This window comes from Choristoneura fumiferana, chromosome 8 (assembly GCF_025370935.1).
Source record: "Choristoneura fumiferana chromosome 8, NRCan_CFum_1, whole genome shotgun sequence".
Lineage (NCBI taxonomy): Eukaryota > Metazoa > Arthropoda > Insecta > Lepidoptera > Tortricidae > Choristoneura > Choristoneura fumiferana.
The window spans coordinates 2,790,307-2,818,211 of NC_133479.1; the positions used below are offsets into that span (position 1 = coordinate 2,790,307).

At 37.1% G+C, this 27,905-nt stretch overlaps 3 protein-coding genes across 3 annotated transcripts in view; 1 reads left to right on the top strand and 2 right to left on the bottom strand.

Annotated features, from left to right (window-relative positions):
* Positions 1-23,230, bottom strand: part of LOC141430141 (sodium-dependent neutral amino acid transporter B(0)AT3) — a 44,272-nt gene extending 21,042 nt beyond the window's left edge. Inside the window, exon 1 of the mRNA XM_074090698.1 lies at positions 22,233-23,230. Coding sequence (XP_073946799.1) covers positions 22,233-22,913 — 681 coding nt within the window. The 5' untranslated portion in view covers positions 22,914-23,230. The remainder of the gene's footprint in view (positions 1-22,232) is intronic.
* LOC141430148 (transmembrane protein 64) overlaps positions 1-27,905 on the bottom strand; it is a 275,453-nt gene that overhangs the window by 20,543 nt on the left and 227,005 nt on the right. The gene's annotated exons all lie outside the window — the stretch shown is intronic.
* Positions 27,067-27,848, top strand: bc10 (BLCAP apoptosis inducing factor bc10). The gene has a single exon (XM_074090711.1). It carries the CDS (start codon positions 27,251-27,253, stop codon positions 27,488-27,490), a length of 240 nt encoding a protein of 79 aa, XP_073946812.1. The 5' UTR covers positions 27,067-27,250; the 3' UTR covers positions 27,491-27,848.

A 27,905-nucleotide genomic window follows, 5' to 3' on the forward strand; every position in this document is an offset into this window, starting at 1 on the left:
ACTTATGAATGTCAAAAATACTACCGCTGGCTAGGAAAAACGTCTGTTGAGAAGATTTATATAGCAGTAAGAGTTAAGCCACTAGTGTCTGGGAGAAATTAAGAGCTTTTATACCTGCTGAGCTGGAAACGTTGCATTTTTGTTAGTTTTTCTCGATTATTCCATAAAAATTTAATGAAAATTAAAAATGTAGTCTGATAGAACTCTTCTTAATATATAAGTTCATGTGTCTACTTCAATAATTATTCGTTATAGACTTTTATTTTCTTTAAAAACCGTTAATAAACATTTTTAAAGAATATAAAAGTCTATCACGAATAATTATTGGAGTACATTGGCATACTCGTACTTTATAAACAGTTGAAATGCGATTCTCCCACAGATTTTATAACGCAATAGTGAGCTGCGACGTCATTTATAGCCCTTAAGTTTGTAAAAATTGTATTTATATGAAAGAGAAATAGAATATTATAGACACATTAACTTGAGTTGTTGGTCCGCAAAAAGTTCTTTCATCATAATTCAAGTCACGTTATTTGAGATTTCCCATTACATGAAAAGCTCTAGTGATTTTCTCAGATACTTTGAAATAGAATAAAATTTATTGTATAACTGTGTACATAATACGATGGAATTTGCAAGCCGGGAGACGGAATCCAATCACATGCGTAAATAAAGAACGTTTGGGCTCGTATTTTGGGAACGAACAAGTAATTTTTGTAATTTTATGAGATGTAGCTGTTCCTGCTACTTTATCGTGCCCGTGGGCTTTTAGCAATATTGCCTCTGCCCCTTCTAACTATCATCCTACTAATATTACAAATGTGAAAGTTTGTAAGTCTAATTGTTTGTTTGTTATCTTATCATGTCAAAACTTCTTAACCGAATTAGATGAAACGTGGTACACAGATAGTTTGAGTCCCGGGGAAGGTTTGTTAGAACAAATTCCCAAAATCGTTATTTCCTGGTAGCAAAATTTCCGTTCGGATTTTTTCCCAAATGCTTTTTTTCCGAATATGCTTGTTTACTGAAGCTTATTTTCACAGTAGCGTTTTTTTCCAATCAGAATCGACACAGAAACATAGGTAGGTTTAGGTTATGTTAAGTTCATATAGGCCCGAAGGGCCAAAACTACACAGCGGAACTCCGTCGACACTGTGGCTGTGCCGATTCTGATTGGAAAAAAAGTTACTGTGAAAATAAGCTTCAGTAAAAAACCAGTGGGGAAAAAACATTCGGGAACAAATGCGAACGGAAATTTTGCTAAGTATTAGCGCTTCTAGTTTCTTAATGCCTTTGACGCTTGCTGTGTTTCGAATAAACATGAATGAATAAGTTTTTTGTTAAAAATTTCATTTTTAATGCAAGCTTTTTTGCAGACTGTACTTTTTGTTGACTGACGTGCATTGTCATCTAAACTACATATCCGTACCAAATTTAAAATCGGTACGAGTTCCTTCCTGCGGAGACGATCCTGGCAGGACCACCAAGATGTCACTACCAGATAATAATGTAAGCATAAGTGACATTACAATAGTATTGTCACCCAATTTACATAAGTACTTATGCCAAGTTGTATCAAATTTATTTTATGTAAGAAGTTGGTCAAATTTAGCTTCCAAAATTTAACCCACCTTCCAATTTGTTTTACGGGAATCGATACCTAACCTTGGACGTGGTAAAGCGCTGTTTATTTTCGATTTTCGTTAACTTCGATAAAGAGATGGCTCAGTTCATTGAGAGAAATTACCTGGTAACTTTTTAGAAAAATCCATGTTTTTTTATTGAAAAAAGTACGTAAGTAATATATTCCGATACACAGTCATTGTTAAAGGTTAAATTGTAAATTCGGAAACTTGATGAGCGACATTGACAAAAAACTTGCTTATTAACCTTCTTTTGATAAACATTGGTGGATTAAGAACTTTATCTACATGCATATCATAACTTCCCTATTATATATTCAGAAACGACTATCAAATTGCCTTTATTAAGAAACCTGGTATCTGCGGGTGCATCTTAATGTTCACATTAAAGTACAGTGCATCATAATGTTTACATTAAAGTATCGGTAATACTTTTTTTAACAATGCATATCTGTACATATTGTAGAAAACTTATGACATGCATGTAGATAATAATTATTATTCAAAGTCAAAGTCAAGTCAAGTCAAAGTCAAAGTCAAAGTCAAAATACAGGCCATATCTGAACATATTATAGAAAACTTATGATATGCATGTAGATAAAGTTATGTATGCGGCTATACATAATTAGGCATGAAAACACTCGTGTGATCTTATTATGAAACTTGCCTTCGGCTCGTTTCATAAAACCACACTCGTACTTTAATGCCTCTCATTATGCACCAGCTACATAAATAACTATTAGTTACGGACTTAACAAAATGTATGTATGTATGTATGTAAACTCTTTATTGTACAATTATTGGCAGGTGGTAGGACCTTGTGCAAGGTCCGCCCGGATTGCTACCACCATCTTGCTCGCTAATCCTGCCGTGAAGCAGCAGTGCTTGCACTGTTGTGTTTCGGCGTGGAGAGTAAGACAGCCGGTGAAATAACTGGCACGTGAGGTATCCCATCTTAGGCCTCTAGGTTGGCAACGCGTCTGCAATACCCCTGGTGTTGCAGATGTTTTATGGGCGGTGGTGATCTCTTACCATCAGGAGACCCACTTGCTCGTTTGCCATCCAATCGAATAAAATAAAAAATAAAAAAATTATATCGCAATTGTCCTATACTTCGTTTTTATAGCATTAGAAATAAGGCAAACAATCTTGACGAATATTTTTATTGAAAACGTTTTTAAAAAAACAGTAACTAGTACTGACGATACCAATAGAATGTAAATGATCATATGTTCTTGCTAGTTGTTACATATTTGCTGCGACTTATTTTTCAAGTGTTTTTCAATAAAAAGACACGTCAAGATCGTTTAATTTCTTTCTAATGCTAAAAAAATGAAGTATATAAGCTGGAAAGACAAAGTAAATTACGAAAAATAAAACAAATAAAAATAACAATAAATAAAAATGACATATAAGTTAAGTACAGTCTCGCACCAATATCTGTCACAACAAAGAGAGCATAAATATCTGATACGACTCTATTTCTATTCTACCTCTGGGACTGTTAGGACGTGTCAGATATTTTTGCATGCTCCACTGCACTCATATTAATATATTAACCCATTCAGTGCCGTTGACGCCCGTCGGCGTCTTGGTGGACCCTCATGTAATGCCGATGACGCCGATGGGCGTCTAATTTAGCTTTCCCTGGAAGCCGTTGACGCCGATGGGCATCTGTTCTGCAGAAGCGTCGGCATCGCGGTAAAGTAAGTAATCTGGCGCTCGGCAATGAATTGACCGACTAACCTAACTCTAATTACTTATTTAGGAGATGAGATGCTGCTTAAGTGACTAAGTTAGAAACAAACAAGCTGATATATGAGGTGCATAGGGGAATCTCGTGTCGGTACCGTTGACCATCTGTGTAGCGGTATAGCACGCGGTACGGATAACGAGGACCTGGGTTCGATTCCCAGTGATGGTCTTATTTTTCTGTTTTTTCTATACTTTTCTTGTTTTACGGGATGACCGTAAAATTAAAAATTTGGAATTGAAATAAAAAGTACAAAAAGATTCCAAAAAACCAATCTTAAGATGAGATGCGATTTGCCGACTTTACTACATATAAGAGGCAGATCGTCGCGAGTTCAAAATACTGAACCAATTGTCCATAAACAATGCAATTACTAACTACCGAGCTGATAGCCATTAAATCGAGAGGTTAATGGCTTGCGAAACGGTCCCAGGGGCGCCTTAGATACGCAAACGACGCTAATTCATTTCAAGTAATTTGTTTTCGCCAAAAACCAATAGTCGTCGGGGGTAGTGCAAATCCACTAATCTAACATACAATCAATGAAACTGAATCACCAGGGTGGAACCTTTGTGCTACTAATGTCATGTGACATCCCATACATTTGTCATGGAAATCATAGTGAAATTGATTATGAAAAAGTTCCCTGGTGCGCGATTCTGTTTCCTCAACAGTTGGTTTGTAAGTAGACACACGCGAGCCTTCATTACATCATTGAATTGCTTCGCAGTTTTTTCCACGATAATTGCTTTCACCAAGATTCGTCACGGTGTAATATTGGATACACATACTTTCTGACGCGAGCATTTCTTAATATTTTAGCTGTTTAGTATGTCAGTTGAGGAAACTGTACCACCCAGAGTGGAACCTTTCTGCTTTGTGAATATGGCACTAGCATATTGACATCCCATACATTTTCCCAAGAAATCGTAGCGAAATTAAAATACTTACTTAATTTTTTTTTAAAGGTCAACATAGTTAGTTTACTTTTAGGTAATATATATTACATAAACATAAAAAAGGTATATTAGGTACAGTAAAATTAAATAAGCTAAAACTATAATAAATCTAAAAATGGACCCTGCGGCATGGTACCAAAGATGCTGGCAGCATTTCCCCGCTGGATCGCAAGACTGATGCGTTGAGCGAGGAAACTGCCAGCTCTTCGGTCTCCCGTGCTACCTCTGAGTCTCTTTGATAGATCTTTGAAGAGACACAGAGCGCCAGGGCCCCACGGACCAAGGGTCTCGACGCCGAAAGGTACAAAACCATATTCGGCACCGAGACCACTGTATTTTCCTGCTTTGGCAGTTTCTGCCATTTCTGCTGCTGCTGCTGCCCTTACTTAAAATAAAAATAAAGTGTAAAATAAACCTAAACTAAAACATTACTGAATACACCCCTTAGGCAAGGTCCCGAAGATGCTGGCAGCGTTTCCTCTTTGAATAGCTAAGCTAATTCTTTGTCCGAGGAAGCTGCCAGCTTTCCAGTACCCTGTGACGTCTACTAACCTTATGTCTTTGAAATGCTTTAGCGCTATGACCATTTGATTTTGAGGTTGAGACCCTTGAATTTTCAAATTTCAAATCATTTATTCAGTAAATAGACCGCAATGGGCACTTAGACTTAACACGTCATTTTTTAAATTACCAGCGCTTTCGGAAAGACCATCATTGCCAAGAAGAATGCGCCGCATGAAAATTGGCAGAAAGTCATTTTTTCAAAATAAAATAATTAGAAATAAAATAGGTACAAAACTACAGTATAAAATTAAAGAAAAAATTACAAATAAGATAGCGCTTTATAGCGAAATTGATTATGAAGAGGTTTCACCCTGGCATATGTGATTCAGTTTCCTCAACTGTACTCGTTTGTTTGTATGCAAATATTTGTGTATATGTGGAGGAAATTGCATTTCTGCGGTCGAATGCTGGGCCTTTGATGTTAAGAGACCATCGACTGCTAGGCTAGCAAAGCGTTTCTTTGCCGCTGTGTTTGAGTGACTTCAATAATGCTCGAATGGCGACCTTATTACAATGTATTACAAACTTATACCTTGGCAACCGAGCTTCTAAAGCCGTGGTGGCCTAGTAGTTTGACCTATCGCTTCTCAAGCAGAGAATCGTGGGTTCAAACCCTGACTCGAACGTCTGAGTTTTCAAAATTCATGTGCGAAATTACTTTTAATTCACCACGAGCTTGACGGTGAAAGAAAACATGCACAAACCAGCGAAACCACTTAAGGGTGTGTGATGTTCCCAATTCGCACTGGGTCTGTGTGGGAACTACGGCCCAAGCCCTCTCATTCTGAGAGGAGGCCTGTGCCCAGCTGCGATGTCGATTGACGGCTTCCGAAACCCCTACAAAGCAAGTGTTAAGGTGTTATAGAAACAGTTCGCGGATTTCTGGCTGTTCGCGCTGATTGCCTTAGTCTTAGCAGATTTACTTTATGCTGTGGTGTTCCCATTTTCCGGGTCACGACCCGGTACCGGGCCATCAAAATAAAATACCGGGGCCGTAAAATGCCTGACCTTAGGATAAAACTTTCGTCATTTTCCGCGAACTTGGATTCTTTAGTAAAAAATAAACAGTACTAACTTCGCACTAAATTTAGTAACTAAATAGGCGATACCCAAATATGTAGTAGGTATTAACAAAACATTTTTACTATTAATAAATATATATACTTATATATTTTGTTTTATTTAGTTAGGGTTTATCTTAAGTTTATTAGGTAATGTGTAATTGTAAATTTTCTAATTAATAAATGAATCTTGTAATAAATATGTATTATTTCACCTAATCATTGCGTCCTAATGGAACCACCTTGGGTCTTAAAGTATTAAGTGGGTCACGAAGGGGCACTGTAATAATTACCGGGCCATGGCAGAACAATGTTTGGGAAACAGAAGTGCAGAAGAGTAGAATATAAAAAGTTAGTACAGTACCAGGACCAATATCTGACGCAACAAGCGTGCATAAATATCTGATACGACTCTATTTCTAGGGCCGGAAGGACGTGTCAGATATTTTTGCACGCTCCACTGTGGTAGATATTAATGCTGGTGACTGTACCAAGTATTAAAAAAAAAAATGTACGTTTGCGTGTGTACGAATGTACGGCTGCACCTAAAGCGATGTTTTTTTTTTAATTCTATTTGTAAGTACCAGGAGAAGGTTTGTGTAAAAGAAAAAATATATGCGTATATGTTAGCTCATAAACCACACTAACATAGTCTTTGTAACTAACAATCTATGGATCTGAGAAAACTGAAATATTTTTTTATTATTATTATAAAAAAATTGGGCTTAAAAATCCCCATACAAAAACATAGCGAGTGAGACAGAAGACGATTGCTGGATAAATTTAGTATCATTTTCGTCATAACGTAGTTCCCGTGCGAAGATATGACCTTTATGAGCAAAAAAGGGAAAAGGAAACTTCAATCTTTAGGTAAATCCAAATTTATACAAAAGAATTAGTCACTCCGACCGAATTCAAATCAGTTACCGCCCCCGCGCTACGGCTTGTAGAGCGTGGGCGTAGCACTGCTACGCCGTAGAGCGCTACGTAGAACGAGTTCGGAATATTCCGAATGGCAGCGGACAAAAAATGAAACCCAGCTAAAGTGACTGAGTGATTTTCCTTTTTTGCTACATTTTCGCTGAAATTTAAATTTTCTTTTTCTAGTAATATCGTGTGTATACCACGCGCCATATAAATCTGCCTAAAAGTTCATTACTTAATCTCAGTTTTAATGTATTGAATGAATAAATAAACTAAACTAACGCATTTTTGAGATATTTTTTTATGCGATGTCTTTACGTTACTCCCGGATTGTGTTCGAATCGCTTAACGGTATAGTTAATTAGTTTTCAATTATTGGAATTATACCTTTATAGTTTTTGTGGTACTAGTGGTGGCAATGAACTTTTAGGCAAAGTTAGGCGGCGGAAGGTATAGTAGTACTATCTGCTTATAATATATGTATACGTTCGACTACTTTGACTGCAGTACTTAGTCGATTTTTTGGGGTTCCGTAGCCAAAATGGCAAAAACGGAATCCTTATAGTTTCGCCATGTCTGCTTGCCTGTCTGGCCGTCCACGGCTTTGCTCAAGGTCTATACATGCTAGAAAGCTGTAATTTTGCACAAATATATATGTAAACTATGCCGACAAAACAGTACAATTAAAAATTTTAAAAAAAATTTTTTTTGAGTTCCTCCACTACCAAAACATTCAACTTTAATGTGCAAATTTTTTGCAAAATTTATGCAAACTTATGAGGAAAACTATAAAGATTAAGTTTTCTTGAGAATTATTGAGAATTATTAAAATATACCTAAACTTGGAATATTCCGTACAAAATACGAAATTCTTAGAAAAATATTACTTAATTTTTACGTAATGGCTACGGAACCCGTGTCCGACACGCTCTTGGCCGGTTTTTTATTATTTAGTTAACACAAAATTTGCAAATAGAGTCGCGAAATATTTTCAGACAATTTCCCTTAATTTTCTCCTTCATTTAAAGATGCTGTTAGTTAAACTTTCTAGCTTAAAATATATTTCGTAAATTGGGTATCTTATTTTAGACTTTCTAGACTGTAAATTATAACAGACGAGCTTAGTTCCAAAGCTTATTTCGACGAAAGCTTCCAAATTTAAATTAATGTTTTACTTTGAGTTTCGATTAAAATAAACAGCCAGTATTTGTAAATTGCCTAACATTTTTCTTTGTAGTACAGAATGACTGGTCAGACAGAATGTTTGTGGTTTTGTTGGCCGGCTTCTACATTTAAAAATAAAGCCGTGCAGTGTTTTTTAAACCTTAAAACCTTTTTCTCTTCTGTTTTCACTCAAGAGCTATTTATCTTGGAGTTGATTTAAAAATGCGTAAGGCACGAGAAGTAAAGTACACTGCCTTTTTTACAAACTTACTGGCCAGAAAGAAAATCGTTGCTTTTAAATGGACATTTGAAAACAGACTGTTTCTCTACTGGCTTTTTAGGAGTTGACATAGGAATATTCCGTTTTAAGTCGATTTTAATGGCGGCCCTGGACTGTTTTAACCCTTTTCAGGTCTATGCAACAATGAGGGATCTTTTAAGATAAAACCTATAGGGTACGTCGAGTTGTCCTAGAAATTTGCTTTTTTTCATTTAAAACTTATCTCATCGGCCATTCTCATTTTACTGTTGCACCTGTCTAATTAATGGGTACGTGAAATAATATTAAGCGACGCAGCGACGGATAAACCAGGTATGGTTTTTGTTCGCTTCTTTTGTTTACTTTCTTTGTAACACTTTATGATTATGAATAAATAAATAAATAAAAAATAAAAAAATACCGTGCCGCTTTTTTTCCGCACTAGCGACACGGTAGTTAAACTTGAGTGCACAGATAAATGTAAATGGCAGTCATCCTTTCTCTAGACGTGACCGATAGAATGACCGATCTGTGGTAGACCCCTATTTCACCTGATGTAAAGTGCAGATGAAGCCGAAGGTGTATCTCACCGGTTCAGTAACTGGCTATCAGCATACTCACTCCAGCTTTGAAATGCTCTAAGTTGTTTTTGTTGTAGGTTGCTTGGTGCTTATTTAGTATGAAGGTAGCTCTTACAGCAGAACCATGCAGAAAAGTCAGAAAATCTTATTTCTTTATATCAGACAGATTCTGTCTGTCTATGTCAGACACTCATGTCATGCGTATCTAATGTCATAAACTCTCACTCGTGTCTCAATGGTACTTATTATGATACAGTTACATAAAATACTATAATATCACTGATCGAAAATATGTACACGAACGTTTATAGCCATTTTTGATAGGAGTACTAACGAACTAGTACACGTGTAATAATAATAATGCTTTTCCATCGTATTTTCTCGAAAACGTACGTATTTGTCATGATACTTCAGTCAGCCTCAGTATTCATCAAGACAGCGTAGGGCGAAGGAAAAGATATACATAGAGTAATTAACACCTGATTATTTCATACAGAGAGATAATCAACAAAGCTCCTACTCACTACGCCACAGAAATAAATTAAAATTGCCTCCATCCTATCTCAAAATTCATTCGCACGGTACTTACGCCATGTCTGTAAAAGTATACAATAAATTACCTACCCAAATAAAATCAGAAACAAAAGATAAGAAATTTATACGACAACTAAAGGATTTTTTAACTCAGAAATGTTACTACAGTATAAATGAATATTTAGAAGAATAAAGAAAAATAGTTATACTGTTATTGTTATTGTCATTAAAGATGATCTCATTGCACTAGGTATTACTTGTCCTATTATCTATTCATTCTGTGATACCACATAAGTTCTAAGTTTGTTATTTCTAGATAAATGTATAAGTAGTTTATTTAGATACTTTAATTATATAAAGTTAATTTATAAGTGTTCCTTAAACCTCTTCCTAAAAAATAAATGAGGCTAAAATAGCATAATATGTTATATGTATAAGTTAGGGCATCATTTTTTATATTTTTTTGTAAAAGGTGTTGCAATAAATAAATACTGAATACTGAATACTGAACACCTAAATTTAGATTTTTGTTGACACTAAGAATCAGTGGCGTAGAATCAGATATTTCCGTCGTAAAGCCGAAACCAAGATCGCATACATCTTTCATAAATGATGTATGTCCGTTTGCTCGTGACTGGTTAAATAATTAATGATCCAATCGCAAGCAAACGTCAAACAGATCTCACGATACTAACGCCATCTAGCGATATTTCGCTTCTGTGAGAAGCTTCATTTTCACTATGGGAACGGATTATTCACAACAACATCTCTACATAGTTCGAAGTTGGTCTTAACAAACACAAGAAACAACTTTTACCTAGTTGAAGGCTCATCCAATTCATTTAACCCTTGTTTCTGAGACGGCAGGAAATGAAACAAGAGGACTGATTTGACTAATGCCATAAAGTTAAATAACTTTTTAATTGCTTTTCCCGCTGCAATCTGGCGACGCTAGGAACGGCGTTGAAACAGTTTTTTACGTTTCGAAGTGTTTATTTATCATTATCTAGTACGACCAAGTACGACAATGATATTGAATGAGGGCGCCAGTGTATTGTAAGATGTAAAATGTTTGAAGTAGGTGTACGTACAGTCACCAGCACCAATATCTGATACAACAAGCGTGCATAAATATCTGATACGACTCTATTTCTAGGGCCGGAAGGACGCGTCAGATATTTTTGCACGCTCCGCTGTGACAGATATTAATGCTGGTGACTGTACTTCAAGTTCAAATACGTTTATTTGTCAAACAGGTGAAAACAGGTGGAAATAAAATAACAGGTACTTCTATAAATAATTATTTACAATTTAAGGGAATTCAAAGGCTGCATGTATAAAGCTATTTAAACCACTGAGCGATATCTTTGACTTCATGTTTAAGTATGTATTTTGCAGGTAGTAGGACCTTGTGCATGCAAGGTTCGCCCGGATTGCTACCACCATCTTGCTCGCTAATCCTGCCGTGAAGCAGCAGTGCTTGCACTGTTGTGTTTCGGCGTGGAGAGTAAGACAGCCGGTGAAATTACTGGCACTTGAGGTATCCCATCTTAGGCCTCTAGGTTGGCAATGCATCAGCAATAACCCTGGTATTGCATATGTTTATGGGCGGTGGGGATCTCTTACCATCAGGAGACCCACTTGCTCGTTTGCCATCCAGTCGAATAATATATAATATATATATAACTATGTCTCTCCGTTGCCTAGTATCCATAGCACAAGCTTTGCTTAGTTTGGGACTAGGTCAATTGTTATGAAGTGTCCCATGATATTTATTTATCTATGTGCATTTACCATCACAAGAAATGGGCATACATACCCACATAACATACATACATATGCTCGAAAAACATAACCCTCCTTCGGGCAGTCGTGTAAATATACGCAGAATTAGGTACAAAATAGGTCTACACATTGACAGTGGCTGCCGGTCTCAGCATTATGCTGGTTTTGATTTTTAATTTTTATTCGACTGGATGGCAAACGAGCAAGTGGGTCTCCTGATGGTAAGAGATCCCCACCGCCCATAAACATATGCAATACCAGGGTAATTGCAGATGCATTGCCAACCTAGAGGCCTAAGATGGGATACCTCAAGTGCCAGTAATTGCACCGGCTGTCTTATATATATATATATATTTCTCTCCGTTGCCTAGTATCCATAGCACAAGCTTTGCTTAGTTTGGGACTAGGTCAATTGGTATGAAGTGTCCCATGATATTTATTTATCTATGTGCATTTACCATCACATGAGATTGAGTGAGATAGAGGTCAATCGCTGGTCAACTTTAAATAATCCTTCTTCCTACTAATACCTATGTTACGAGTACTCCATCATGCAAAAACGACTCAACAGATTTGACACTTTTTATCTCAGAAATTAACAGAATTCCCGTGGAATAGCATTTTCTGATAGCTTCATTCACAACCTGTCGGAGTGGCCAGCAAAGCTACTACGAAACTCGAAACTCGAAGTTAGTGTCGTGCGGTCCCTCTAACACTTACACTATTTAATACGAGAGCGATAGGGACGGTACGATACGAACTTCGAGTTTCGTAGTAGCCCTGCTGCTGTGTAAATACGTAATATTTTGAAAGAGGTAAGTATAATAATTTTGCTATCGACTTTTAAAGGATTTGTAGAAAAAAAGCAGGGTGTACCTCTAGGGCCCGATATAACAATAAAATAAAAAAGTTGAAAATTAAAGAAGTTCCCATACAAGAAACGTGTTTTTTCGGTATGTTGTTACGGTAACCTTCAAATCCAGGCCCTATACAACGAAGTGCAAAACTCGAACTTCGTATGTTGCCGTCCCACTGACGCTTATGTCATTTAATACGCGAGAGAAAGGAACGGTACGATACGAACTTCGAGTTTCGTGTTTCGCAGTAGCCCTGCAGCTAGCACTGAGTTTTTTTTTCACGCCAATCTTTGAAAACACCTCGTCAATTTCCTCTCACAGATTATCGCGCGACCTTAAACTTTGTAGAAGACCTTCTCAATGTCGCCCAAAATGTATGTATATATCAGCAAACTTCAGCCATTCAGGAAACATTACGACCGAATAAACTTGCCTCTCAGGCCTTTCGTGAGTAAAGGGGCAAAAACGTTAATGATTGCGTCCCAAGATTTGTAAGATACCTGCCGAAATAATTCGGCTGACAGTGCGATTATAAAGGTCTCCTTGGATTGTGGACGTAGTTAGAATACCCTTTAGATATACAGATCGTTTCCATTGGCGTATCTAGGGCTATTTACTAAGAATACTTGTATCATCTTCTGTACACTTATTTCTGTTTGTTCTCCAAATAAATAAATAAATAAATTTTTCAGGGGGGCTGGCCCCTGGCATGCATGATTTATGTGTGCAGATATCAGTATTATAGAATTTCAAATTGGTGGCCCAAACATCCTGGGGTGGGCACTGGACCAAACTGGGGTGGGCGTTTCTGGGAACGTGATGAGGACTAATCCAAATCGTCTTTGTTAAATAATAGCGAGCGTTTAGTATAGGTGAAAACAGGTCATTTATTTAAGTTTTTCACCTAATGGCAGTAATTATTGTGTTAATTCTTTTGTTTTTACTGTAGTTTTTTCATACAAACATCATCACAAACTTTCAAATTTATAATATTAGAAATCGTATATTACAACGGAATATATATGATACCTATAGAACGCCACAAAGCGACGCTAATTCAATTATTTTTATTGAAAACAACAGTTTCTGATCATTGAAACAAAAGTACTAGTAAATCCTTAACCCTCTCTCGGGTCTCAGTCGGGTGAACGATAATCGATCCCGTCCCGACGTTACGTCACAGGCCGGGGAGGGTTAACCCAGGCCGTATCACCAGATAAGAAATATTATGACTTTAGGCCCACTTGCAGTAAACACATAAATCTCGAGTTAGACGAGGTGACGTTATTAACGTATAAAAACAATCTGTCACTCTTTTATTGAGTGCCAATCGATTGAATTAAAGGGTCGCGAATTGATGATGCTTCAAGAAACTCGCTTAATCTGTAAGAGTTTCAAATCAAGCTCAATCATTTGGCCTCTTTATTTCTTTTTGAATAGCGGTCGATGTAAAACTTCTGACCTCTTTTTAAACAAGTGCGCTGGTTTTATGAAACAAATTGATCTTCTATTTTCTCTTTGAAATTGCAGTCTTCGTGCAAGAAAGAAAGGATTCGTACGTAATAAAATGTCTTTATTGAAAATACAAACTGAAATATAGATGCACATATATATATTATATATATATGACCATCAGTGGTGTAGCGGTATAGCACGCGGTACGGAATACCGAGGACCTGGGTTCGATTCCCAGTGATGGTCTTATTTTTTTTTTTTTTTTTTTTTTCAGTTTGTATTTTCAATTTCGGTTTTACGGGATGACCGTAAAAGTAAAAATTTGGAATTGAAATAAAAAATACAAAAAGATTCCAAAAAACCAATCTTAAATGTCTTTATGTCTATTCACATATATTTGAGTTGAGAGAGACACGCAGATATTTAATCGCGACTGCAATCACGTGTACAAGAGCCAAATATGTGATACTACACTGTAGCTAGATAATTGTTTGCATGTCATAAAACAATAATGTCGATACATGTCTGTCAAGTTAAAAGTTCGACTTTTGCGACATATTTATTTAATAAGTTGTTAATCCTTTAATTAAATTTAATTGAATAATCATTATATCATTACAAATTATCATGTTAATAAACGTAACCAAGAAAAAGTTGAAGAACCATCGCTAGAAAACCTGATTTCAAATAAAAAAAACGCATTCAGAGCTACGGTGCCACAGACAGACACACAAACAGACACACACACAGACACACATAGCGATCAAACTTATAACACCCCTCTTTTTGCGTCGGGGGTTAAAAAAATATCAAAACCACTTATTTAGCTGACTTACACTCAAGAAATTTGATTCCTTAGGTCACCACAGAATAGCCACAAAACTTTGTCATTGTGACATTTAATTTTATTCGATCAGCATTGCCGTACAAATAAATTAATTTGCTATGATAAGGTTCTATGGTGGCCTAGGAATCAAATTGCTTCACTGTTGTACGTAACAGCCATGTAACAGCATAATTATATTCGGGGCAAAAAGAAAAGTTATGTCAAATGTCTTTATTCAATTTAGTCTTTAACAAATAATGAACAACTCAATATTTACTTGGCTATTACAAAACCAAAACTATATATATTTATTTTAAGTATTTTATTTGTAATTTATAAGTGTCAGAGGGACCGCACGACACGAACTTCGAGTTTCGTATAGTAGCCCTGCAGGTGAGATAGGGGTCAATCACGATCAGGTTTATGTAAAAAAAAAACAGACAGTATTAATATTAACAGAGAAATGACTGATACGAGTTAATGCTTCGGAACCATATATGCATTAATTTTATCTTGAGAATATTTTTTATATTCATCTAAATTAGTAACATTCCTGAGAAGAGACTCTACTCGGTCTTTCGGTCTTTGCACTAAGGGTAGAGACGCGTTGTATAGATTGGCTTAAAAGATAATTTAAAATCAATTCCCAATTGTAACCCCTCAACGATCTCCGATTGTGAACTCCCAAACGGCTGAACTCTCAAAAACGATTAAATGAGCATTATCTACATCTTTATTAATTTTGGTACAAAGCGTTCGTTGGCACCCGGCGACAGGTATTGTGATTTATTGAGGTTCCATTATTGGAGGGTTAAATCATGACGCTGGTTATGTCCGCGGTGATATATTGTATTGGTTATAAGAAATAATACAATCGAATATCCTTGGGACCGCGATGGGTTAAAAAATTAGGGTTTGGATAAGTTTACCTTTCAGTTAAAGCTTATTTCGTTTTACCTTCTCTATTATTTGTTTCAGTCTAACCCCTTCCTTGTTTTGTCACTTGTTGTACTAACTTATGTTTAGGTATTTTAATTGCAAATTTAATTTAAAATAATTAAAGAATTTTCTACCCGAATCCTAAGCTTTGCCTACTGTGGGGCTAACGGCAAGTTTTTTGTAAAAATATACATATTATTATGTTCTTTTTGAAAACTATTTATTTTATTTTATTTTATTTTTATTCATAATGTAGGTATGTAGACAATGTAACGATCCACGGGTACCTTGTAGTTTTCAGTTATAGGTACATACTTATACGAGTGTCCTGTAAGTAATACGACTTAAGGTTGAGATAGGAGGGCAGATCATATGCAAACATTACCCTCATAAAGACTTTTATTAGGGTAGAACTTTAGACTTAAAGTCCTCAGTAAATGTTTTAAATGTATACCCGCGCTAAGGTTCAGTTGTGTTGTCTGCTCAAAACATAAAATACTTACACTACAAATAGCGTCAACCCTACTGGCTTTACCTCACCTCACTTCAATGAGGGCTATCGCGTATGAATTCGCCGCTAGAGGCGCTAGTGTAGCGTGAGGTCTCCGAATTGTCAAATCTCATAGTTTTTGGGTGAGCTACGCGGGTTTATTTATAATTAGAATAATTTTGTGAATATTTTGCAATATGTGAAATTAATTATGGCAAATAAGCGTTCCGGGGCAATGAATGTCTGTGTTTTGAGACAGTTTTGTCTTTCTGAAACCTTTGTCCTCCCTTTTTTCCGAACAAAACGGGGACTTTGCAACACTGTGGCATGCTCGATATTTTTATGGTACGTTTTTAAGGTGTATTAAATATGATTTTAATCTAAACTTTGTTTTCACGCCCGTAATAAAAGACTTTGAAAGCCATAGTTAAAAACCTCACGCAACAGTGCGCCCTCTAGTGAGACAAAAAACGATAGCCCTCATTTCGATAGCATAGTATTACTATATATGCTATCGAAATTGAGGTGCGAATTGGATTAGAAAAAAATCTCTGGTTAAAATTAGCAGCTATCAGAATCTTAATTTTGCTCCTTTCACTACAAATGAACGGACGGACGAACGAACGGATGAATGGACCGACGGTCAGACAGACATGGCGAAACTACAAAGATTCCTTGTAGGACTAGGGAATCCTAAAAACTGACCAAACAGAATCAACGACAATTCACAACAAGTACTAGTAAGCTAGCAAATAATCAGAGGACTTATGTAAATTCCTTAGCCTTTGTACCATAAATATTCCTTCTTACAGCCAGAGCATTCCCCAAATCGACTTAAGTTCTTCACGGACATATTATTATTTCAAGAACACAACTCGGTGCTTAAGCTGGCACTTTAGTGTTTACGAGTCAGTCGTCAGCTCTCTATCGTTTACGTGAAAAACGAAAGAGACGTGACCACAAATGAAGTTACAATTTGGTGGCGACGCCCCAACGTGTAATACGCAAATTGAAGCTGCTGGGTTACTACGAAACTCGAAACTCGGAAGTTCGTGTCGTGCGGTCCCTCTGACTGACACTTATACTATTTACTCGTAATACGAGAGCGAGAGGGACGGTACGACACGAACTTCGAGTTTCGAGTTTCGTAGTAGCCCTGCTGACGTCCTTTGAAGATGAGATTGAATACCCCATTTGCATTACCTAAAGTAGAGCTCAGTGTTGCCAGTATCTTTGCTCTGAAAAAGCTAGAATTCTTAGGAATAAACAAAATATAAGTAACGTTTCTCATATTGAAGTCGTTACCCGTTAAAAGTAAAATTGAATGTTACGTTTGCATGATTTACATGTGTTAGACTGTATAAAAATGAGTAATAATTTGAAGTAAGTACCCATTGGATGTTTGTCACTCCATCACGCAAAAACGGCTCTACGAATTTGGATATAATTTGGCACAAGGTTTATAACCTCGAATAAATAGCAATAACGATATTAGGGATTATATATATTAGCATAATTTCCTCGGTATAGCGATAACTAAATTCTTCGCAAGAAACAGCTTGTAAATAAATACAGAATCCTTCGTTATGCGTGATCCAACATACATATACTGAGCTTGTTTTTTGCACTTTGGAAAATCCTCTCTACCTTTTCAGGGACAAAGCAGTGGATTATACAGAATAGGTGTCCCTTAATCAAACCCACAGCTGGTGGATAACCCTCTAATTTCATACATCTGGTGTAAAGTAACCGCAATTTTCGTTTCCGATTCGCAATATAAATTTCCACGCTTTGTCTCTTTAGTTTTCATATTGTGGAAAATTGAGGTATGAAGTGTGTTGAGATGATGTTTGTTTGTTTTGATCCAGTAGTACAGTCAGCATCAAAAGTAGCTGTACACTATCGTACTTTGTCGTTTTACAACCACGTTTAAAACGTCATGCAAGATTGTCAGTGTGTCAATGCGACCGAGAAAAAAAGTGATCCGCTGATTTTGACGCTAACTGTACTAAGTATAAATAAAGGCAATGAGGGCTATCGTTTTTTGTCTCACTAGATGGCGCACTGTTGGGTGAGGTTTTTAAGTATGGTTTTGAAAGTCTGTTATTACGGGCGTGGAAACAAAGTTTAGATTAAAATCATATTTAATACACCTTAAAACCGTACCAAATAAATATCGAGCATGCCACAGTGTTGCATAGTCCCCGTTTTGTTCGGAAAAAAGGGAGGACAAAGGTTTCCAAAAGACAAAACTCTCTCAAAACACAGACATTCATTGCCCCGGAACGCATATTTGCCATAATTAATTACAGATATTGCAAAATATTCACAAAATTATTCTAATTCTAAATAAACCCGCGTAGCTAACCCAAAAACTATGAGATTTGACATTTCGGAGACCTCACGCTACACTAGCGCCTCTAGCGGCGAATTCATTCGCGATAGCCCTCATTAAAGTGACAATGAACTAAAACAATTAATTTGCTCACCCGAAATAAAAAAGAAAAAAAAGAATAATAAAAGTGGCACCCTGGCTTTTCGCCGACACTGTAAACTACGGGTATTAGGTTAGGTTAGACTTGTAACAATCCTGCATCGATTTATGCAATCCTGAAATATTTACAGTTTAAAAAAAACGTTCGTCCATATGAAACATTTGGGAAATTAATAATTTGGGAAAATATTTTCGGTGAAAAATTAGATACTTAATAAGTAAAAGTTTGACATGTTGCATTTTTCAATTTTTAGGCTGGGCATAGCAAGAGAGATTTAAAAAAAACAGCCTGATTTAAAGTAATCGATCCTTCATCTCGTTTCTCAACCTGGTAACTTCATTTGTTATAATGTTTAGTGTTTTCTTTTTTGCCTTTTTTTTCTTTTTAAATGGATTATTGTGTCAGCCTTCACTTTAGTAAAATTGATTATTTTTAATGTATGATAAAAAGATGATCCCAAAGGAAGAACAGCGCCGTTCGCAAGACCGGCAGTTTTGCTGATTCGGAACTTGAAAATTTTAGTTTCTTTTTGTTATTTCGTACTTTGTCACATCATTTATTCACACAACACAAGATACAACAATATGATAGGAAACAAAATAAATATATACTACATAAATATACCTGACTATAAAAATTTGTCACGGCTAAATGATTTCTTTCTTTCTTTATGAACAAACTACTTTGAGTAGATGTTCAGTTCTGATCTCAATCTAGATCTAGATAAAATTTCGAAATCTCAACCGCTGCGTTTAGTCGCGAAACTTCGCACAGTTCCCACGGAATTTTTTACATACGAAGTCACAGTAATAATAATAACTATGAGTAGAAATCGCGAAAATTGAAAACAATGTACTATTGACTTGTATAGTGTATACCTGTAGGTATATAACCTTTATATAACACAAAAAGCCTCTACATTACAAGTAAAATAGATAAAACTGTATTGTATACAAACGTATCAAAATTTAATGCTATAAAGTAACACAGGAGATCCTTTGTGAGAACTTATTACGAAAATAACGAGCGGTTACGTAATCTTCGCTTTATCATAACTGATTTATACTTCCATCTGCGACCCTTAAATATAATATTCTGTTGATGTTTGGTTATTGAATATTTCAAAGTCGCAGTTTAATTTGACCATTAAGGGCTATCCAATGTTTTTAAAGCGAAACAATGGAGCTGGAAGGTGTCAGTTATCATACTTGACCATTAGGCATAATGTATGTAGGTCGCGCGCTGCTGCTGCGCATGGCGTAGCAGCAGGACCACATGCACACGCGGCTCAGGCACATGCTGAGGGAGGGGGAGGGCGGCGCTGCCAAAAGCGCAGCCTATGATATCGCCAATATTTGGAAGAATTATATTTTAGAAATATAAAATTTTACTCGCAAATGTGATGAAAAACATTGTATGTCGCACGGGCGGTACTAGAATTACGAACATCGACTCATTAAAGCCCTCAGTCTTCGACTTCGGGCTTCTAATAGACTCTCGTTCGTAATTCCTTATTTACCGCCCTTAAGACACAATGTACTATTAAAATGTTCATCTTGTTCAACCCATTTTTCAAATTTGGAGCACTTGCGTAAATTTGCAGGTGGTAGGACCTTGTGCAAGTTCCGCCCGGATTGCTACCACCATCTTGCTCGCTAATCCTGCCGTGAAGCAGCAGTGCTTGCACTGTTGTGTTTCGGCGTGGAGAGTAAGACAGCCGGTGAAATTACTGGCACGTGAGGTATCCCATCTTAGGCCTCTAGGTTGGCAACGCGTCTGCAATACCCCTGGTGTTGCAGATGTTTATGGGCGGTGGTGATCTCTTACCATCAGGAGACCCATTTGCTCGTTTGCCATCCAGTCAAATAAAAAAAAAATAAAAAAAAGTGGCGGTAATACAGTAATATAGTACTGAAATTCTCGTAGGCTGGCCAGGTGGTAGTGGTCTGGTCTGTGCAGATGAGAAATTTTTAAAGGTTAATGGTATCGACTTGATACTTCTTCTTCTTCTCTTTTAAAATATGTCTTTTCTGTCCTAATTAATAGGACACTTTCGCCAGTGTCAAAGTAAACTCTCTTTGAGAGGGACGTTGTACGGTGGTTGTAGTTTTTGCAACTTGATAGTAAAATTCCAGAAACCACGTGGACACAACTTGCGCATTAAAAAATGTCAGACACGAGAGAAATATAGAATTTTGTGCTCACTGTTCACTGTTAAGGTTAATCGCCGCATAAACACTATCAAAATTATACTTCAACTAGCCAAAGAAACAGAAATAGCAAAATTAGATATTGTCTACATCCGCCATGTTCGAATGCTACAAATCGAATCCCTGAAACTTGATAGCAAATAGCGATATATAATTTGAATGACAACGAAGGTACAGTCATTAAAATGCTGTGTCAGCAAGAAAGGCTTTTATTGAAAAAAAAAAGCTTGAATGAATGAATAGATGAATAAACGAACTATTTATTCACAGAACATAATACATACAGTAAAATTGTACTGTACTATTTCCTGTACTAGTAAAAAAGTAACTTTTATGCATTGTTGACATAATTATTAGATGCCCTAAGGCGAGCTTACGCGTTACTGCTAGCTAACCAAGGGTTAAATACCTGCCTGTAACCCCAATCCAGCGTGCGATTGCACCAAGTTAGTACCCTGCAGAGCCTAAAGTCGAGTTTAGACTTGCAAGAAAAATCGCGCAAGTTGCATTACATTGCGAGGCCGTAAAGCCAACGAGTTTGTAGTGGTCAATTGAGCGCCGCAATGAAATGGAACTTGTACGATTTTTCTTGCAAGTCTTAACTTGGCTAAACGGTTTTACACTCAACTGTGCTGTGATTCATGTAAACTATGGTACCCTGAGTGTGTATTGTCTAACGCAGGGTTTCTCAAAGTGGGGTACGCGAACCCCTAGGGGTTCGCTATTCGACGGTAGGGGGTTCGCGACAAGGTTTACGTGATGGTGGCTGCAAGAATGGCAAGATGATTAAGCTTGGTTTTTGAAGTCTTTTTGTATTTTTTATTTCAACTCCAAATTTGTTACTTATTTGTTTGTTATTTGTTGTTGTTTGTTTCAGTTTGTATTTTCGTTGGCAAGATGCTTCTTACCTATATTTGTTACTTACCTTTTATTGAAATAAATAATATACATTATATTATGATGATGATTGAAATAAAAATAAACTTAGTTTCTCCAACAGCCAATTTTATTACCATCTTCGGTTTAGGGGTTCGCTGTCGTCTAGAAACTTTAACAGGGGTACGTGGAGCCATAAGTTTGAGAAACCCTGGTCTAACGCGCTGACGTTCACGATCGCATTCGCCATCTCTTTCTACCGTGTGACAGAAAGAAGTGGCGAAAACGATTGTGATTCCAAGTGTGTCAGAGAATAAGGTCTCTGACACACTTGGAATCGCAATCCTTATTCTGTCTGTAAATCTCTGTCACTCTTTAAATCTATGCTTAAGGAGCACTGTCTGTCATCGTGTGATAATTAGCTTTATCCTAGTTAATTTATTTATTCATTAATTTATATGTGGCTGTTTATCCCATTGCCTATATTTATTTTAGACGTGTATAATATGTACGATAATGTGTATGTGTAGATGTGTTTTTGTTGCTTTTTAATTTTTCTGATCTACTGTTAATGCACCACCTGCTGTGAACTAGTCCTTCCTTCTCTCTGTAAAAAGGTTGCCTGGAAGAGATCGCTCTTAAGCGATAAGGCCGCCTATTGCTTACCTTGTAATTTTCTCTGTGTACCTGTTTTCTGTATCGCTTACTATTTCTGGTGTACAATAAAGAGTAATTGTATTGTACTGTTGTATTGTCTCTGATCTGTGACCTGTAATCCCTTTACTATTATTAACACTACTTATTCCCTGTGAAAACATAATAACTGACGAAAATATAGCTAAGGATTCACTTACAGCGCACTCTGGCTCCGTGATGTAAGACCCGTTAGGCAGAAACTTCTTGGGGCATTCGGCCCAAGGCAGCTCCGCCTGGAAGCTCTGCGCGAAGTAGAACAGACACCACGCGATGATGGAGTTGTAGTACAGAGCCACGTTGAACGAGACCACCGCAGAACTAATCCCTATCCCGCCAAGATACGGAGACACCTGGTGCCACACACCTATAGCACCCTTTCTTAATCTCTGCCCGATTGCTAACTCCAGGTAAAAGATGGGTATCCCTTCAATCGCGAGCATCACGAAATAAGGAATAAGGAACGCTCCTCCACCATTCTTTTGTGCCAGGTACGGAAAGCGCCAGACGTTTCCTAAACCGACAGCGTAACCAACTGTAGCTAAAAGAAAAGTCAGCTTGCTGTCCCAGGATTCTCTCTCCCCTTCTCCTCCTTCTGGCTTGATGGCTCGGCCTTCCGCAGAGCTCGTCTTGCTTGTTGGAGTTTCCGAAGAACGTCTGTTAGGGCTGGTATCTTCGAAGGCTTCATTTGTCGCCCCGTACATAATGGGACGGGCTGTATGCCCGTTTTCCAAAGTCACCAATCTCCCTCTCAATTCTTTCATCTCCATACGGTCTATGGAACGCTGAGCGTACAGGTCTCGAGAACTTTGACGCCTCATCAAATGAGCCGTATTCGCCATTTTCACTTTATTTTAATTTTATTGTCGCTATAAATTATTATTGTCGCCTTATTTTATTGTCATAGTATCTATCCTTAATTACGCTATTTACAGGGACTCGTTTTCGCCGTCGTGGCACATAATGATGAGCAATAAATAACACGAGAATATTATCGCTTTTATTACGCCTTTGGGCAAGCCTACTGATTTATTGGACATTTTTTTTAGTTATTTTGAACACTGTAACGATTTCCGATTAATCACCTTTTTTTTTTATTTTTATTATTTTTTGTTATTTTTAACAACTACGCTTGGGAAGCGAATGGCTGCCGACGAGAGGTCGGGCGGCACTGGCGGGAAACTTGTGGGGTAAAGACGCCATTTTGTTCACGCATGCGCGGAAAACCTTGAATAGACGAAAATGAAAAAACATTTTTTCCCTTAAAAGGATTTTTACGGCCTCTTCCGAAATACTATCTCAATTGAAGTGCGATTTAATTTTACTCGTACAAAATGTCATTTGGTACCTCATAAACAAGTAATCATTGGCTTGCGACTTTATTTTCGTCTACGAATTCGGTTCATAAAAATAAAAGCTAAATCATTTGAGCGATAAATCAGTGACAAAAACCAATTTTCTGGGTATAGCATAGTAATAGGGGGTTCTTCCTCCGTGGTTAAGAATAAGGGTTATGTTTGCTTGAGTTTTATGGAAAGAAAACTAAACGTGCGACACTGCGACCGGTAGGACATTGATTTATATGGAAACAAAGCTTTTTCGATGGTGGTTATTCTCGTACTCTCGGGATAATATCGATTCAAAGTATCCTACATGAAATATGACTACAGAAATTTGGGTTTCAGAAAAGGATGTGCTGCACTTAATTCATACTTCAGTTATTTAGTATGTAGGAACCTCTACTTTTTTGGAAGTTCGTAATGTAATTCTTACCCAGTGTCTTTGTGTAATGTAATATGTCATCATTGATAGATGCTCGTAAATATACTTGTTTCAAAGAAAATGAGATATATGTAGAACTCCTATGAGTATTTTTAACCGACTTCAAAAAAGGAGGAGGTTTATCAATTCGGTTGTATTTTTTTTATATATTTGTTACCTCAGAACTCCGTCATTTATGAACCGATTTGTTTTTTTTTTTGCATACGTAAAAAGCACCAAAAGCACCAAATCAGGATCTGATGATTGGATCTTAAGGAAATCGAGGGAACTCTTCAAATGTTGTAGGGAAACCTAGATACTTAGTAAATTGGATATTTTAGTAGTAACTCGTGCATTTGCTCCTGAAAACCATCATTTGGTGAAGTGGAACTGATGATGAAGACCACAGTTGACCATCGAAGTTGCTACTCAATAACAAGTATTTCACGGGTTGAATTTTAATTACTTTGACACAGTTACTAAGCAATTTAAGCTCCTCGTAATGCATAAGGTAACACGGGTGGTAAAAAAAAAATAACAAATAATTGAACCGACTACAAAAAAACCATGAAAATAATTTTCTACCAGTCTGAAGTCGGTCGGTGCCTCAGCACGAGCCAGCAGGAGTGGACCTATAGTCATCTACCTCACCTACGCACTTTATACACAACAAAGTTGCCCGCAACTCTCATGAATGATGTCGTCAGTCCACCCAGTGAGAGGCCTGCCAACGCTTTGCCAACGTCTCTGAAATACCTCGACGTTTCGACCACATTACAGTGGCCATGGTCACAAGTAGACTTGAAGTGTGGGGTGTCAAGTCTGTCTAGCAGCGCGAGTCTTCGAGCTACCCGCACTTTTTAATAGTATTGGACTCGTGTCACGAACTACCCGCACTTGGTCATTTATATTTGTCACCCCATCACACCTACGCACAACAATAACAACGTCCGATCGGTCTTGATTCAATTATATGATTTCAGAGCTGTTTAGGCGTGAAAAGATAACAGGGGGGCTACTGCGAAATCTGAAAATCGAAGTTCGTATCGTGCCGTCCCTCTCACTCTCGTTTTAATTAATATTAGCGTCAGCGGGACGGAGTTAAACGTCTTAAGTGGCTTTCCCGAAATATAAATAATTGTTAAAAAATAATTAGGTGTGTGTAGGTAAAAAGCCGTGGTGGCCTAGTGGTTTGACCTATCGCCTCTCAAGCAGAGGTTCGTGGGTTCAAACCCCGGCTCGCACCTCTGAGTTTTTCGAAATTCATGTGCGGAATTACATTTGAAATTTACCACGAGCTTTGCGGTGAAGGAAAACATCGTGAGGAAACCTGCACAAACCTGCGAAGCAATTCAATGGTGCGTGTGAAGTTCCCAATCCGCACTGGGCCCGCGTGGGAACTATGGTCCAAGCCCTCTTGTTCTGAGAGGAGGCCTGTGCCCAGCAGTGGGACGTGTATAGGCTGGGATGATGATGATGATGATGAATTAGGTGTCTATTTTTGGTATTGTATGACAGTCCAAGCTATACTTGAAAGGTTTAGGTAATTAAATAAATGTAAACAAAACGATGTCAATTAATGTCTTAAATATTGAATTTCTCCCATTAAACTACCTAAACATTTTCATTTCAGTATTGCAATCATTAGTCTAGTTTGCATTGCAATGATAGATAAGTAAAATGTTTAAAATCCTTGAACGTGCCAAATTTGGCAGCTGAAGTTTGTTTACATTTAGTTAATTACCTAAAACTTTCAAGTATAGTTACATTAATATCCGTGTAAAATTTGAAGTCAACCCATCCCGAGAAGTGGGTGAATTTCGATGTGTACGTTAACAAAGGTAGTTTCATGAATAAATTAAAATGTCCAAAAACGTCAGTAGGTATTATTACGTTTTACAGCTGCAAAGTGGCAGGTGTGCCTCATGACCAATTGACGCTGGCTCACTGCTAAGTTCAAATTCTGAGGCTCTATCTTATTAAAAAAGCATTAAGTGTACCGTAACTAATGTGCTTTTTTTGTATTCTAATAAAATAGCCTTTAAGTCTTCTTCTTCTCTTTTAAAATATGGCTGTTCTTTCCTAATTAATAGGACAATTTCGCCAGTGTCAAGTTAAACTCTCTTTGAGAGGCACGTTGTACGGTGATTGTAGTTTTTGCAACTTGATAGTAAAATTCCAGAAACCACGTGGAGACCACTTGCGCATTAAAAAATGTTAGACACGAGAGCAATATAGGATTTTGGGATCACTGTTCACTGTTAAGGTTAATCGCCGCATAAAACACTATCAAAATTATACTTCAACTAGCCAAAGAAACAGAAATAGCAAAATTAGATATTGTCTACATCCGCCATCTTCGAATACTACAAATCGAATCCCGGCGTTTAAGTCTAAAATAATTTATTAATTTGCGAGGGGTCCATATTGGCTTGCATTGCATACTTATCGAAAGTCCGAATGTAATGTTTGTCAGAATGATCGTTTGTCATAACTCTTTTTTCTCTGAATCCAATAGTTGTTCAGAATTGTTATAAAACAAACCTAACCTAACCTATTGTTTTCTATAAGATTACCATTTAAAATTTTCAGAAAAATTTAAGGTTTCAATGGGAAAAAAAATATGACGAAAGATGATTCGGACAAAAAATACGGTATGACTAGCGAAGAGTATGCGAACTTTGGCGCTCCCATTTGCGAGACTTAATTCCTTCTTTGCATCCATTCTGGCCAAAATTTACGAGTTACCTTGTAAGTAGCCAGAGGTCTATTGGAAATAGTATTTGTATGAGACAGTGAACTCTGGTTATTGTACCTATTTATTTTATGTTTAGGCATTATGTAGGCACAGTCCACAGTTTTGCTTGGTTTATTTATTGTAATGTAACTATAAATTCGTTCTTACAGTTCTTTGAGTTGAAATCGTAAACAATCATCCCATTCTATTAGATAGCAAATTACAAAATTAAAATTAGTTTTAAGGAGGTATTACATATATTGACAGAACCTTAGCTTGGAGCTTTAGAAAGCATGCCTGCACCATGCATCATGTTTCATTCGTATTCAGTCGTAGCGGCAGCAACAACTTTTAATTTATTTCACAACAGATAAATATAATCAATATTTTAATTTAATTTATTTAAACTGGCTACAATCGGTAAAAGTGGTCACTGTCTAATACTAATAGTGTTACAGCCGCACAAAACTATCGCAACAAAAATAAATGAAAAAAAACTGGCAACACGCTCTATAAACTGTCAAAAGTTAATTCGCAATTTTCATCGACGTTTTTACTCGTATCTACAAATCAAAAAATATATAGAGAGATAATGAAGATAAACAGTTTTGCAACATGTTTATTGGAACATTGTCAGTGACCAGTGCCGTTCTCGTACGATAGTCGCTCAGCGCCGGCGAAATGTACTGTCTGCAATGGCTTATACCCGTGCTATTGATACCGAAACCCGTGAATCCAGCGCTCGTGAATACTCATGTCATGTTCATGGTATTATACCTGATCGGGTTCTTCCTGGAACGGAAGCCATGCACCGTGTGTTCCGTCGTGTTCCTGGCAGCAGTCATACTGATCTGTTATAGCGGCATTGGCAACTGCGTCTTCTGGGCAAGCCAGTGTGAAGCGGACAAGTATGACACCTAAATATCTTCCAGAGCTACCAACCAAAGTGCTCAAACCGCAACCAAGTGTTCCTGTCGCCCTAAAAGACGGGAAAAGTGATGCTCCAAACTCCAAAGGCCTACGTTGCCTTGAAATGTGAAGTAAATGTCTCCAACAGTTTTTTGTACATTTTGTATATAAAATGTATTTTTATTTTTACGTATTTTTTTTGTGTGTTGTTATTGCTAATAACTTTGATGGGCCCGCTTGAGGGCAGATCTGTACTTATGTATCTCGATTGTTAAGTTGGTTATTATTGATATGTGATTATATTTAATGTACAGTTATTGTTAATGACTATGTATTAATTATGACATTGTGAAATACAGTTTGGGAGTAATTTTAGTTTTATTTTAACATTAGACTATTTTAGTTCATTTACTGAAGTGGCCACCAA

Coding starts and splice junctions, on each gene's coding strand:
- bc10 (XM_074090711.1), top strand. CDS start 27,251: ATGTACTGTCTGCAATGGCTTATACCCGTGCTATTGATACCGAAACCC.